The sequence below is a fragment of the Strigops habroptila genome, chromosome Z, assembly GCF_004027225.2.
Source record: "Strigops habroptila isolate Jane chromosome Z, bStrHab1.2.pri, whole genome shotgun sequence".
In the NCBI taxonomy this organism is placed as follows: Eukaryota; Metazoa; Chordata; class Aves; order Psittaciformes; family Psittacidae; genus Strigops; species Strigops habroptila.
In genome coordinates, this window is record NC_044302.2 from 22,318,162 (window position 1) to 22,334,383 (window position 16,222).

The 16,222-nt window shown below is 44.0% G+C and overlaps 1 protein-coding gene across 4 annotated transcripts; it reads right to left on the reverse strand.

Annotated features, from left to right (window-relative positions):
- Positions 1-738: 738 nt before the first annotated feature.
- On the reverse strand, positions 739-16,160 carry PSME3IP1 (proteasome activator subunit 3 interacting protein 1). Of its 4 annotated transcripts, none has more exons than XM_030511553.1 (7): positions 16,073-16,160; positions 12,335-12,480; positions 12,045-12,143; positions 8,960-9,081; positions 4,646-4,779; positions 2,592-2,656; positions 739-1,481 (listed from the first exon to the last, which is right to left on the reverse strand). In XM_030511553.1, exons 2-7 carry the CDS (start codon positions 12,462-12,464, stop codon positions 1,249-1,251), a joined length of 783 nt encoding a protein of 260 aa, XP_030367413.1. In that variant the 5' UTR covers positions 12,465-12,480; positions 16,073-16,160; the 3' UTR covers positions 739-1,248. The 4 variants fall into 4 exon arrangements, with proteins under 4 accessions (XP_030367413.1, XP_030367414.1, XP_030367410.1 ...); XM_030511554.1 differs by lacking the exon at positions 16,073-16,160 and adding an exon at positions 15,910-16,010 and having other exon boundaries at positions 739-1,466; XM_030511550.1 differs by lacking the exon at positions 16,073-16,160 and adding an exon at positions 15,910-16,010.
- Between the last annotated feature and the right edge of the window lie 62 nt (positions 16,161-16,222).

Below are 16,222 nucleotides of genomic sequence, written 5' to 3' on the forward strand. Positions count from 1 at the left end.
CACTCAAGCTAAGGCATGAATCCAATTAAAGACCTTCAGCTTTCCCTGCTTTATCCCAGCTGCTCTTACCAGTTGCTCAGTGTCACACTCAGATAACTGCCCAGTGGTATGTGCCCATCGGCTGTCTTCTCAGCATCACATATACCAAGTGTGGTACCAAGAACAGGACAGCTGTGAGGGAGACTGTCACAAAGGCATTTTCATCTCCAAGTGGCCCAGCTGAGCTGTTCCAACCCATCGACCTCCCATCCACACTGTCTGCACACAGAGATGAAAAGGATGGGCCCTCAGCTTCCACAGCCAGTATGTCTCGCTCCTGCCTGGCTTCTTGGTCCACAGCACCCAGAAACATGCCGAAGTAAGGTTTCTCAAATCCAAAACGACTTCAAAACCCACCAACTGCAAAGGAATGTGGAGTTCTCCAGCTTCTGCAGAGAGATTTGGCTGAACTGGGGAATCCCACCCACTCTGGATTCATGCTGTTAAGGACACTGCTGCAGAAAAGCCAATTGACTTGTCAAGCACAGGTGTGGGAGCAATGGCTTTGGAGCAGAATAGCCAACTGCAGCTCCTGCCAGCTCACTCAGAACAAGAGCTTCCCCTCACCCTCCGCATTCATACGAGGCTGGCTTGCACCTCTCCTGGATGGTGGGTTGAGGAAGGGGCTGGCTGGGTAGTGCAGAAACTGGTTAATGGAATGAGAACAATTGTGAATGGAACAAGCCAAGATAAAAAAAATGCATTCAGAATGTCTTTAATCATGTAACACTAAAACTTCTTTACAGTGTCATGGCAATCTACACTTCACCATCTGCTTCAATTTTGTTCTTCCCCCATTTCTCAAATACAGAATAAAAACGACATTTTAAAACAGAACACATGGCTCTTTCTACAAGATTTCATTGCTTCAAGTGAGTATTTTTTGCCTGTTAGTCTTGTGTAAACTTCTTAAATCACCGGAATTCATTCTTTCTGTAAAAATTTTAAAGATAAGGCTTTTTCCTCCCTATCCTCAGACCTTTATTACGTTACTGGGTTTAGGATGGCAGCCCTTCTTAAAGGCTCAGTATGCACCCCAGAAATGGAAAGGCGGTGTGCGGGGGAAATATGAGTTATTTTAGGAGTATCTGAGTGTATTAAAGTTGAGAGGTTAGCTAGAAAGATTATATTTGGGGCAGAAGGATGCATCAAGCATCCATCAGGGCTTTGGAAGATACTCTGCACTACATTACACACGGAGGGATTTCATTATGGACCATCAAAGAAATTGTTGCTACGGAATACAGAAGAGACGATCTTCCCAGTGGAATTAATGGTGCCTTCGCTATCCGAGCTGGACTCTGAATCACTGCTGCCTGAGTAGGCGCCCAGGCCAGGCAAGATCCCAATGCACACAGCTGCTGAGGGACAGTGGACTGCGGAGCCTCCCACTGAGCTGCTTCCCAAGGGAACACAGGATGGTTTTTCTGAAAGAGAGGTACCTAAGTCAAAAATGAGAATGCAGGAAAAGGGCTTTTAATCAGCCTCATGTCAGTCACCTGCTCTTGCCACAGAAGTGGATGACTGCAGGATTTAATTAAAGCATAAGGCAGCTTTACGTTGCAACGAAGCTATTCTGACAGGAAGGACTGGCTACCTCAGGGTATTTTTTTTTTTTATACCTCAGGGTACTTTTTTTTATACCTCAGGGTATTTTTTTTTTTTTTCTCATCAGTAGTTTAAGTCCAGCTCTATGCTGGCATTACAGATTCTCATTCTAAAGTTGTCAGTTTAATGCTCGTCAAGTACCAAACCCACTAAATAAGAATAAATAGCTCTGCTTCATGTAATTGAGGATTTTTTTGCGATGTAACAGCATAGTTGGGGAAAAGCTTTATTCCATCATTCTGCAGTCAACATCTCCCATCTTCCACCGCTAACCAATTATTTCCAGTGTTCTGAAAGTTTACTGAACAGACGGAGTTCAGGAAGTGCCTTGGGTTGCTATTACACAATTGCAGCTCACCCTATTTGTGTCAGAGTACCTTAACAGCAGGCCAACTGCAGCCCTGACAGCTAAGACTGAAGTGCAACTTAATTTTTCTTCTAATTAATAGCTAATAGTGGATATATACAAATACATCAAATGTTGCTGTGAAGAGGAAGGGAATGATCTGTTCTGCATGTCTCCTCTTGACAGAACAGCATTAGGCTCAGAATGCAGCCAAGGAGACTCCTGTTAGTCATCAGGTAGAACTCCTTAAGGGTAAAATCAGTTAAGCATTAGAATAAACTGCCTAAGGAAGGTGCACAATCTCTTATCTGCAGAGATTTAAGAGCGGCTTAGACAAACACCTATCAGGAATGGTTTAGGCAGGGGATAAAACGATGATCTGTAGAGGTTCCCCCCAGCCCTATTTTCTATCAAGGCTGCTGTCAGCACCTATAGTTACTGTTTCTGCTGCTTTAAGAGAGAACATGCCAACTGCAGCCTGTGCTGTCTTGCATAATAAAGGACCAAACAAGCAAATCCTCTATCAGATTTAACACCAAGTCAGTTGCTGTGCAGGTGAGAGACAGCCAGCTTCCTACATGCAGAAATCAGGACATACCTTGATTCTTTTCATCATGATCAGTATCTAGTTTCAACCTCTTCACACTGTTACCACCATCTGAACTGTGGACAAAATAAGAAAGTGTCTTGTTCCTCATAAGATAACCATTTAATTACTGTAAGATTAAAAGTCACATCTTTGCCTCAAATGCTATAACAAATGCCAGTGGGATCCCTCGATCACCACCACCACTTCTAACTGCTATTAACTGGGGCTCCTCAGGGAACACGCAGAATCCTAGACAGAGCCAACACCTACATTGCAAGTAGGTTAACCTTGGAAACAGACACACTTGGACTCTGGGAGTCCAAGTCATACCCCTTGCACAGCAACCTAGAGCTGCCAATTCAGCTGGAAGCATCTCAAAGGAGATCTAGAATGACAACCTGAGCTTCAGCCACCCCACATGCCCACAGGCTAGCTCATGTGGATGACTACCACAGTTGGTGGCGCAACACCCGTGTCTCTTCCCTTCCAGGGTTTCCTTCCCCTCCTTCAAGCACCTAGAGAGCCTGTCCTAAAACATCTAGAAGTCTTGCACCCAGTAAGAAGCCCAGAAAGGTTTGCAGCAATTCACCATAATGTCAGTGTCTGACCTAAAAAAGAAAGGGGCCCTGTTGGGAAAAGGAGCATGACTTGGACTCTGCAGAGCTTCTATAACTCTTCCTTGTCACTGCTCGGTTTCCTTTTCCGCCTCTTGCGTGTTCCCAGTCCTAAGCCATCCACATAAACAAACGGTTCCCCGCTTCAGCTGTGATGAACTAAAATGATGAAGCATGAGCATCCTTCTGCATTAACTCTTTCCTGTCCCTGTCAAAGCATGCAGTAGAGATAAAAGGTTTCAATAATACGTCCTTTACAGGAAACTACAAAGCTCAGAGAGCAGATGTTGATCTCATGCTACACTTGTTTTGGACAGTTTGCAACAGAAGATAAGACAACAAAAATAGAAGACTGAAAAGCAAGTCTGTGATGGCACTGACATGTCAGTTAAGCTGCTCTCTTCAAATAGATGCCATCTGCAGACTTCAGATGTGCCATTAAGCACATGCCAGCTCCTTCTCTACATTCTACTCTGTTAAGTACTAGTAGTTACAAGAAAAAATAAACAAACACACACCCCCCCCCCCCCCAAAAAAAAAAACCAACCCCAAAACATTGTTGGCTGCTTGTTACCAGTTCAGGGCTTTTCTTCTCTGCCTTCGAAAAACCCAAACAACTATCCAACCCCACACATATTAGGTGGTGGAAGTGCTTATTTCAGTTTTCAGACATACAATTACTGCTGTACTGGCAGCTAAACATCACCCTACAAGATAAGCTTCTAAAATAATCTCTCATTCTCTGGGACAAAAACACTGACTGAATTTTGAGATGTCAGTAATCATCTGAAGTATTAGATGACTCATCTGTGGAAAATAAGTCTAGTCCCACATGCCTAGTTTCTCCATAACCTGTAGCACACCAGCAGCTGCATCTGCAGGCCATGATCAAAACAGCAAACAGGTCACAAACCCAGCTGCCATCTCCCTGGGATGGAAAGAGTGTTGACGTATCAGTGCAAATCAGCAAGGAACAAAGGAAGTTTGCCTGATGCCCTCAGGATCAAATTGGTACACCAAGCTCCTCTCTTGTAACTTCTGTCTCCCCCACGCTGCCCCCAGCAGCAATTAAAACACAGATAAAATGAGCTGATACATTAAGCAAACCTGAATGAAATCACATGAGTGAGGTGACACTGATATTTATAAATAGAGATGTAAAATAGATTCCCTCTAGATCCCCAACCAGGGTTGCCCAAGCCTGGCCGTCTAGAATGAAGAGACTACCCACTTGCTTTTACACACGCTTATCTATTTAAATTGCTTCATGTTTTTCCCACAGTTTGGGGGAGCCTATGGAAACAAGGCTGGTCTTTTCTTCTACCTCCCCCCATTTTTCTTTAGGGCTAAGGTTCACACCTCACTCTCTGAAAGCAGTTTTGGCTTGCCTCCCTTTATACCGCTAACTGGGTTCTGTTCCTCATGAATTTATAGAGGTGTGAAACTAACCTTCTGTGTTTCACAGCTCCTGCCAACAGCTTTGCCTGAGAGAATTTGCTCTTGTTTTCCACTGACTTCATGGGCAATTTCTTTTCAGTTTCCTTCTTTGGGTCCATACTGACTCCCACTTTGGTGAGAGTGCTGTGAACTAAGGGTTAAGGATCAACCAAGAAGGAATGGAGAGAACAGATACTTCCTCCCCCGATATATTTAGCGAGCTCTGCTGACAGCAGCAACTAAAGTTCACTCACATATTCTATCAAAATAACCTTATTTGTAATGACATTTAGCTGACACCTTCAGCCAAGACAGCAGAGACTTCACCCTCTGGGTTTGGAGCTCTCTCAGTATCAATACCAGCTCTCCCTGTAAAGACATCCAGGCGGCAGATCACAAAATGTTTTTCTGAAGGTAGAAAGGTGCAACACATGACATGTCCAACACCCATGAACATACCCAGCATCCTGCCTTTTCCTAAAGGTCTTAGAAAAGCAAAAAGGTCAGACTGGACCAATGGGGGAAATAAGGAGAGAAAAAAAAAAAGCAATACAATACTTCCCCCTTCTATGGGGATCAACACATTTGTAATTCAAATTTGCTGCTTCAATCTCTAAATCCTTGGGGGAAAAAAAAAAAAAAGTAGCAATATGTGGGCTCACTTCCACTCCTTCAACCCTCCTTTTGCTGAGCCCAGCAGACACCAGCCTGCCACAGCAAAACGGTTCAACTTTCTAGTTTGGTACTTACCACTTCAACTTTTCAGCTCATCTAGGGGCCACAAGGCTACTACTGCCAGTTTGAACACCAAACCCAAAAGGAAGGAGACACATCTGACTAAAGGTGCATGTGGTTCAAGATTCACCCAAAAAGATTGTGACAGCACAGAAAATCATCATAGCTTAAAACAGTGTTAGAATGGCAGGATGCAGCTGAAACCTGTAATGAGGTGGAGAAGCTTAAGCAGGTTCACAGACAGGATAAGGAGGAGCTTGATCTGTTATTAAGGCACACTCACACTGCATGCACACTAAACAGGTCTCCTTCTGTGCAAGACCTAGTCCCATCCCTGGTAACTGTTCATGTCCAGCTATCCCTGATGTAGCAATATCCTGTTTGTTAATGAGGTGCCAGCGGAGTTACAAAAGCTTCTGCAAAACTTTTAAACTGCACACAGCAAACACAAATCAACCCAATTTAAAAGGGCATTTGTTTATAATCCTAAATCTAACCTCACTGCAATTCCACTGATCACGTGACATCACCACAAGCTGGAGTTTCACAGGTGCCTCAGTTATTGCAGACAAATTGGCAGTTATTGCAGACAAATTGGACACTGAATTTCACATTGACAAACTATATATTTGACGTCACAGTTTTTTCTCCAATGAACATCTGCAAATCAAAAACCCCTTACACCTTCCTTTGAAGTGACACACCTGAAGTCCAATCACTTTACAATTACAAGCATTCAGATGCCATTCCTTATCAGATTTTCCTACGGATACAGCAGTAAGCTAGACTGCTCCCTACCTCAATCGAAAGCCGCCTCAGCCAAAACCCCTGCTCAGATTTATTCTAGATGGCACAGGAGTGCCATCCTGTGGCTATGGGAAGCAATCTGAAAGCTCATTGTGCCAAACATGGTTTGATGTAGCAATACACGATTCCACACATCAGTGATCAACTTCTGCGTGTCTGTTCATCACCTTGTTATATTCTAACACTGCACTACAAAAGCCAGGCTGAGGAACCCAAAGACTTTTCTTTCAAAAGATACCAAATTACAGGCCTTCCACTTCCAACCAGGAAGTGTTCTCCTGACACTCCCCAATTACCAGAGACAACACAGTGTGTTTTTAACAAGAGATTTTCTATGTACTGCTGCCATTAGCAAATGTAACACTATCTAGACAAGAAGCATTCCCTTTCCGGAAGCCTACATTAGAAATAAACCTCTTGATCTTAAATATAAGTGCATTTAAAAAGCTGTCCTACAGTAGAGCCTGCTTCTCGGGAGTGGGACTTTTCCTACATTTACACAGGATTTAAGACAAGACGATGGTGTTCTCGAACACTTCTTGGAAATCGGTTTAAAAAAAAAATAAATCTGTAAATCTTTAAACACTGTAAAACCAGTGGGGTCTGGATAGGGCAAGAAGTAAAAACCTCTACTTGTTCATGTAGGAGGAAGTAAAATTCCTATGCATCCATGCATATGAATTTTTTATGCTTGAGAGTGCATTAAAATATTCCAAGGCATGTTTATCCTGTAAGAGACAGGATTTCATTTACGTAGTTTTTACCCTGAAATTAATGTCTCTGGGTAGCTTAAATTGAGTGTTACACCAAGCAAAAGTCCAAATAATCAAACTCATGGGGTTGACATTCCTCTTACTGGTTTGGAAGAACCAATTGGTTTGAACGGTGCCTACAGATCCAGCACATTTACCTAGTATCTACTGGTTTTTGTCACTGATAAACCATTTTGTACTGCTAAACCATTACTAACAACCTGCAGATACGAGAACACCTTTTCTATTTCAAAAGCATACTACCAAAGCTTTCAAAACACAGGTGAGTCATTTTGCAAGTTTCCCTGAGGTTGCTTGAAATATTACGCTTGAATAAAATAAATAAAAAATAATAAAAAAAGGAAACGAATGAGCAGAACTCCTCAGTTCCTCATGAGATGAGGCGACTATAAAACATTGTCCCTACACCCACTTCATCAGCAATAAGTTCTGCAGTTTAATTTACAGCAAGACTTCAGATACAAAGCCAAACAGTATTTCTAATACTGCAAAGACTGAGGTTAGATGGCCTGTACATCTTGAACAGGCCCTGCTCAAGAAATTCAGGGATCCATGTCTTATGTGGCTAATTCAAGACAATGTAAGATTCCCTCTGGGCTGGAATGGTTCACCTCTGATATATGTGACCTAAATAGAGCTGTCAGCTGCTTCCACAGCACAATCTTATACGGCACGTCTCTGCATCAGCCAGACCCACAAGCAACAATCACCAAAACTAAATATATCCCACATGAACATCCCATTGTGAAATCCAGCAAATCAAATCAAGAAAATATTCCAAAACATTCAACCAACTACAGCCTATTTCTGAAGCGAAAAAAATTCATGAGTATTGCCAGGTTGGGGGGGTGCTTGGAGCAACCTGGTCTAGTAGAAGGTGTCTGGGCCCATGGCAGTAGGTTGGAACTGGATGAGCTTTAAGGTCCCTTAGAACTCAAACCACTTTAGGATTCTAGGACTATTGCTTTTTTATAAACACATTGCTAACTTAGATGCTCTTCTCAGAATACACGCTCTAAGTTGTACATCATTAATAAATACAAGGTTATGCAGATCTTTGTAGCTTTGGTACTATTCAGCTTCATTTGCTGACTGTTTTTAGTTACCTCCTTGTGCCCACAAACTCCTTCATTTACAGTCGAGCATCCTGGAAAACCTGTGCTTTGCTCGCTGATGACTTAAAAGCAATGGTTTCATCAGGAGGCAAGAGACCATGAGGTTCTGCACAGATTCAGTAAACCTCAGAAAAACAATGCTTACCTTAGCACAGAAATCCTCCAATCATTCCAACCTCCCTTGACTGGCATGATCAGAGAGCAAAGGCATCCTGTATTATTTTCTAGCACATCTTCATGAAAATCTGGCATTTAACAGCAAAGCCAAACCATCCTGCTCTTAGTACTGCCCGAAAGTCTGTACTACCCAGAGGAGCTGAGTCTCCATGGACACTGACTTCCTAGAAGAAAGTTGGCACATCTGCACAGATGTATGTAATTTCTCATCCTGCACTTATCAGCAAGGGAGAAAGTAGCTAAAACTTCAAAAAAAAAAACCAACCCAAAACACAGAGACATTCAAACATTATTTCAAACATGTTTAAAACAGCCAATATACAGTTAAAAAACCCAAACAAGAACATTTATTCTTCAATAAGAAGGCAAAAGAAAAAGATTAGAAGTAACAGGCTGATTTTCCTCTATGTTCTTTCTCTCTTTATAGCTATGGTATTTCATGCCCTCAATAACAGGCAAAACAAAACTAAAATCCTAAATAGCGTGGAGGGAGAGAAAAAAAAGTATCAAAGACGTGAGGGTTGAGGGGGAGGGAGGAACATCAAACGTTACAGTGGGAGATCCAAGTTACAATGAAAATATTAAATGTTTAAAAGTCTATCATCGTACATGTTCTGTAATGCAGTTCTATAGAAACAATGTCTATCACAGAATAAAACTACAGCCCCATCTCTTCTCCTCCTCTACACAACCACCAGCCATTTTAATGTAAAGGATATTCTGTATTCATTTAGTTCTTTCAGCTCTTCTTCTCTTCGTTGCTTTTCTAGTAGCTCTTGCTGCCGAGACACCTCATCAAGGAAATGCGTCTCATCTTCATCTAAGCCTCTTACCATATTTTCTGAATAAAGGAAAAGCATGCATGTTGATAAGCTAAAACCCCTTAGGAAGCAGCTGGATTCTGCTGGGTTCTGTAATTAAGGAGTAAAAACACTTCCCTGTGAATGATACTGGACGTTAACAAACTGAAACTCTTACACCTTCAAGCACACAAACTACAACAGTTTGAACACAACACTTACTACAGAGAAAAGCAAGACACAATTCCTAGGAAGCCATGAAATGCTATTGGACTTGCTGATACAATTCAGGAAAATCAACCACTGCAGGTCTGGAATGCCACCTGGAATGGGTTACACAAAACAAGGAATGACCACAGTAAGCAGTATCTTTATTGCTTTGGTTTCAGGCACCAAGTTTAAGCCTGTGTCCTCAGAATCTGTTCTTAAACCAATCAATAACTGGAAAAAACCCCACATAAATCTCTCCATAAATCTTTCCTCAAAATAGGAAGTACATTTTCTTAAAGCAAACAATTAGTAACTTCTCTGAGATTAACATCTGTGGTTTTGTTTTTTTTTTTTTAAGTAAAACCAGGACAATTCATAACTTTCAAATAAAAATAAATTCCTTCTAAACATGCTGCCCTAAGGACCGTGCACACTAGTGCAGTAGGAAGGTCTTTAATTTTCTGTTCTGTAAATGTTCAATGTCTTTCAATCAAATTATGTAGTTGAAAGGTAATAAAAAAATCTTTTTCAGAAAGACCAAGGCTTGCTGTCTGTAGTCATTATTCCCTACTAAATACGCTACAGTAGGGTTTGTTCTCCAGGTTACCAGGAATGTTATTCTGCAGGGGTTGCCTTAAAGGGAGCAGTTGGTTTACCTCTCAGTCACCCCCTGTCAGGGATGCTTTTCATTCAAGTACTGGGTTTATAGGTTTCCTGAACCAAAGGGAAGATGGTACAGATCTAATATAACTGGGCAAGGGAAACAATTAACTTAGACAGTTACTAGAAGTCTCTCCCATTCAGGTTGCCAGCAGTCAGCTTCCGGGTGGCTACCTGGACAAGAATTGCTTAGTCACATCACCAACAATTACCTGGATCAAGAGTTTACTTCAGTAAACTGGAAATTCTCCAGCTGGAAAGAATCCTGTAGGTATAGTTGGAGACTTAGATGCATTCCTGCTCCTATCTGTAGTTCCCACTTTTCACCACCAAAAATACAAGCGACATTTGAGAGACAGGAAACAACTTCTACTTCTCTTATTTTGGTTACATGATCATTCAGAAAGAAAAATTTTAAAGTTGCATTATAGAGAATGGCAGAAAATTCTTCCCTGTGAGGGTGGTGAGGCCCTGGCACAGGTTGCCCAGAGAAGCTGTGGCTGCCCCATCCTTGGCAGTGTTCAAGGCCCAGGTTGGAGCAACCTAATCTAGCAGAAGGTGCCCCTGCCCGTGGCAGGGGGTTCAACTGGATGAGCTTTAAGGTTCCTTCCAATCCAAACAGTCTATGGTTCTATGATTATTCTTCGTTTAAAACGCTGTAACAGCCTACTAAAATCACTTTACTTTGAAAAGGAAGACATCTTCCAGTGCTGAATAACCCAGCAGAAAGAAGAACTGCTAGTCTGTGTAGCGGTTTTTATCTGCACAAGAAGTTTAGAGTCTAACTAAGTTTGTCTGTTTATGCAAACACAATTCTTCAGCATTAAGGTGTTTCTCCTCCCACGTCCCATCATCAATTCTGACAGATCAGAATGACAGTACACTAAAATAATTTCCTACTCCTTCAAAATTCCCATGGATAGAAAAATTATTTATGAACATTTTAAGGCAAATTCAAGCATAGTAGGGGACAAATTTTGTCACAAGTGGCCAAATTGGGCTGAAGTCTGATGAGGTAAACTAGTGGTCCACAGTCCACCCAACACTGATCTTTAGTTAGTCAGTTCCTCCCACTTACCTTCTCCCAGAGAATTTTGGCTACAGGAATGATTCTAAAAGCATCTACTATAAAACAGCAAAGGCAGTCATGGTCATCAGTGCCGTACTTGATAGCATCTATAGGAGCAGGGAGCGTTACCTAACAGAACTCAGATTGTCCCAGAGATAAAGATAAAACATGGTTTCATCACATCACAAAGACAAGAAAAATTCTAGACAGAATCCAGCTAGGACAATTGGAGCTTAAAGAACACAATCATTCAAGGGTAAGGCTTCCAGCTAAAGAACCAAAATGGATCAGAACCCACCTTAAAATGGAGTCTCACAGTATCATCCTCACTTCTCTTTAGATAAGAGCCAATAGCTCCCTTTTTCCCAAAACGGTTGACTAATAATTTTCTAGTTCTCACTATCATCTTTGCACTCAGCAGCACATATACAGGTGATACAATGCAAAGGATTTTTCTATAAAACCAGAAATTTAAACATCAGCAGAAATTAGGTTTCTATTTCATTAGAAGAGCTAAACACCTACTTTCAGAATAATCAACTCCTGCATGTTTACTTCTTCCAAACAGTCATCTTGAGCCTCAATTCACTTCTGCGTCAACCAATTATGGCTTGGAAATAGCATAGCTGCTGGAACAGGACTTGTTTTAATTGATTCAAATAGAACGGTCTTGTGTTAAAGAACGAGTTCAAGAGTCTCAAAACCATGTTACATTTCCACTCTTCCAGGGATTGGCGTTAGGGGATTTTTTTTATTTAATTGTGCAAAATAAGCCAAACATTCCGTGCTTTACAGGAATGCAGCTTTGAAACTGCAAGCAATTTTTAAGTGTCACACCTGTGCAGTGCTGTCACAGGGCCCAGGACAATGTTTTGTCTGTAGGAACACGTGCCACCCTTGAACAATACAAGACATCAATAACACTTTTCTGAAGCCTCTATTTATCTCTCAGAGACTGACAAGACACACAGATATGTCCCTCAGTCAGATGTTGTACACAGCTGTTGCACATCATACATGCAGCTTGCTGGGTTTTGGTTCAAAATAGGAACTACTGGTGCTTACTGAATTTAAACTGCTCCTCAAACTCCTGTTGCTTCTTTTCTCTCTGTTCCTGAAGTCTTTCATACAAGGAACGTGGGTCGTATGCCTCCTCTGGGCATTCTGAAAGGAAAGAACAAATGGCGAAATGTGAGCGTATGTTAGGAATACTAAATCACCAACAGATCTTAGTTCCTCCATGTAGAAACCTTTCAAAAGCGTAGAATACAAACTATTACCTTTTATTTCTGTTTTCCATGAAAGCAAAATATTCTCAGATCACCTTCCTATAATTATTAAAATCTATCCCATACCTTCTGGATCCTCAGGTTTTCGGACCTTTTCCCATTCCTCTTGCCTCCTCTTCCGTCGCTCCTCTAGCTCCGATTCAGACACAAATCTCTTGTTAATCACAAGGTCAGCAGTACCATCTGCCCCATCCATTGTGGTGCAGCCCGTCCTAAAAACACAGTACGAAAGACATCAGTGGCCTGATTTCACTTGTCAGTGCATGCGACATTACTACACATCCTGAAAAACAGACCTGCAGCTTGCAATAATTTCAGTTCTCTAAAGACCACCACATAGTAAGTATTGATTGAGATACCTACTCACACCCCTGTTACTCCTTCTTTACTCTTTTTCCTAATTATGTCTTCCCTGTTAGTTGCCTGCCTCCGGCTGCTTTCCTAAAAGTCGTATTTTAATGGAATTTTCCCCACACCACTTCTGATTTACCTCGCATCAATCAATCAATCAATCAATCAATCAATCAATCCCCCTAAAACACTAAAACCCACCCTTACACTCACAACCTTTTATTTCAGTTCTTGCAGCTCTCTGTTCTGGAGAAAGGATATGACACTTTACCCTCACTTTTCCTAAGTTCTTTCCACCTATTGAGAAAGCTGGCCTGTTTCCAGAGTTTTGGATACGTGTATTTACAAGTGGTTAACAGTGAGATTTCAGAAGTTAGCAAGCAATCTCTCTAACCTCCAAAAGCATTCTGCACCTCTTTGCAGCTCTGGGGTGAGCTAGGCTTGGACAGACAATGCTGGGGGCTGTCTGTCAGAGTTACACAGAGCTGAAGAGGTGAGTGAAAAAGGGAACTCCCTTGGGCTAAAACAGGGCTGGAAATAGAAAACATGAGCAGCACTTGTGACCAAGTGATCACAGTCCCTTCTCTCTGCTTCAAGAGATCCTAGTACTGAATACTGGCCAGGTCCCTATTTCAATACTTGGCGCAGGGTGGAGATGCTCCAAGGAGTCATCCTAAGAAGGAAACTCACGGTCTTGACACCTGTAAGCTCAAGATGTAACAAACTGCTTCTGCCAGTCTTATGTGGCTCCTTTCAATATTTACCCTGAAAGCTCCATGCTGTAGAACTGTCCTGAGTTTTGGCTAGGATAGTGTTAATTCTCTTCCTAGTGGCTGGTACAGCGCTGTGTTTGGGCTTTAGTCTGAGAACAATGCTGATAACACACCAGTGTTTTAGTTGTTGCTCAGCAGCACTTATCCTGATCAAAGACTTCTGAGTCTCTCATTCTCTGCCAGTGAGGAGGGGCACAAGAAGCCAGGAGGGAGCAGAGACAGGACACCTGACCCAGTCTAGCCAAAGGGGTATTCCATACCTCAGCACATCATGCCCAGTATATAAACTGGGGGGATTCACCTGGAAGGGATCGACTGCTGCTTGGGTCGGGCTGGGTATCCGTCAGAGGGTGCTGAGAAACTGTACTGGGCATCACTTGGGTTTCTTGGGTTTCACTCCTCTCACTCCCGCCCCCCTCTTCTATATTTTACTTATCAATTATTAAACTGTCCTTATCTCAATCCCCAGGTTTTACTTTTTTCCAGTTCTCTTCCCCAGCCCATTGGGGGAATGGGCAGGGAGTCAGTGTCAGTGAGCGGCCATGTGGTACTTGTGCGGCCCAGTGGCTGCCAGCTGGGGTTAAACCATGACAAGAACAGAGCATTAATGCCTATTTTTGCTTCTTACACCAAGCCTGTATAGGCAAGTACAAGGTAAACACAACCTAAAGCTGTTCATTTAAAGCCATGCTAACCTCATCTTCTTCTAGTTTCTTATTTCCTTGGTGTAACTTCAGCAGATACCTCAAGGAGTACAGACAATTGTCCCCTGCACTGCCAAACATTATTCACTTAGGATCTCAGCTGCCTGCATTTCAGCACTGGAAGAAAACCCAGGAACACTTACTCTTCCAGGGAGGGAAGGACGCAGTAACCCAGCTAACGGAAAGACTCAGTTTATCTCCCCTTTGTACCACCCGGGACCTCTCCTGCAGGAAGCAGAGTCCCTAAGTTCTTACAAAAACTGGTACTTTTGTGGGGTATTGCTTATAGTACAAATGACAAATTGATGTCTCAGGAGAAATCCAGCTTAAGGCACCAGACAAATATTTTTTACAGGAGGATGCATTCTTACGGTGGGAATTATCAAGAGAAGACAAAAGGATCCTCTTAAATGTTGGGGAAAGGAAGGTCAGGCCAAGGGTGATTTTTTTTTTTTTAAACTTTCTTTTGTTTCTTTTTCACTAGTTAACAAAAATCCACCCTAAACCAAGTCCCCTTTCCAGAAAGCACAGAACACCAGCCCTTTGAGTATCATTTCTGAAGGTGGTTCAAGCTGGAAACGTATAGAGAAAATGAGAATTGAATCTCCCTAGAAGTCCTAATCACACATGGCCAGCTTTCCTGCCCGTGTGCTGTAAAACCAAGATAACCTGGTTCTCCACTTGTGTCACCTCAGCCAGTCCATTTAGAGAGGAAATGAAAGGTTCCAATACAATGGTGATAGAAAGTCACAAAACCAAACTGGAATAGAAGGATTTAGCAAAAGCACAGTATCATCTGGGACTAAAGCTTTCAAAAGCAAATCATCTGCCTCCTGGATCAGCCAGTTCGCTTAGACATCATATTTTAAGACACCTAAAGTGGATTAAGGTTTTGACATACTGTTACGATGTTTTCACTGCGGCTCTGGAAACTAGTGCCTGAACAAACGCATTTCAGCAAATAACAACTTAACTGACAACCACGTGCTGGGGCACAAAGATGTGGGGGACAAAAAAAAAACTTTAAGTCCACCTTCACTTAGGACTGTGTTCTAGCGAGTGACACCCTATCATGGTGAATGACAAATGTCTACGTCGCAGCAACAAACTGCACCTTTTAATACTACTGGATGGTGACATTCCCAGGATCAAAACAAAACCAATACCTGTACAACCCTTGCCACCGCCCAGGCTGGAAGGGATCTGGAGCCGTTCCCGGGTACCCCTGTGCAGCTCCCGACACCCTCAGAGCTCATTCAACAACAGGCCCTGCTCCCCACCGCTGCAACGCAGCCGGCGGCGCGCCCTGCACCTTGCCGCACATCAAACCTGGTGCAGTGTGCCGAGCCCGGAGCCACCGCAGAGCCAGGCCGAGGCGTCGCTCCCACCACGGTGTACCCCAGCCGGAACCCGCCACCGGGATCCGGCCTCGCGGCTGCCGGTACGACTCGGAGCGCGTGAGCCTCCCTGGCGCAGGCCTGGCGTGTGGTGCCGGGGCCTGCTCCAGCCCGCGCCGCCGAGCCCTCACCGTGGCCTCCTCTCCCCACCTTCCACCTACCGCCACTGTCTCCGGGAGCTGCCTCCCTCCACGGCGCGACCCGGCCCGCCGCGCTCGCAGGGCCTGGGCCCGGCCCTCTCCGCCCCTGCACCCGAAGGGCCCCGCAGCCCGGGCACGGCCGGTTTCCTCGCTGCGCTCGCAAAGCCCCAGCCCTGCCGCAGATTCCGCCGCGCCCGAAGAGCCCCGGCCCTGCCGCAGATGCCGCCGCCACCGCCGCCGACTCCCGGGGCTCGGGCCGCCGCCGTCCGCACGTACCGCGGCCGCCGGTCCGTCACAGCGAGAACAGCAGCCCAGCCCAGCGCGCCGCCATTGATCCCCTCTAAACAGCCCGCCCCGCTTCGTTGGCTGCCGCCAGCCGCCCCGCCCCTTCCGCCGGTAACAGCCAACCAAATAAGCTCTTCCTTAAGCGCCCCCTCACCTCCGATAGCCAGTCCCCGTCGCTCTTACGGAAGGAAGAAGAACGCGCGAACGGCCGCGCGCATGGCAGGCGACAGACGACGTCAGGGCGGCTCAACTCCCCGATTGGGTGAAGCGCTCGTGCCGCGGGTGCGGCTGGTCGCCCGGGAGA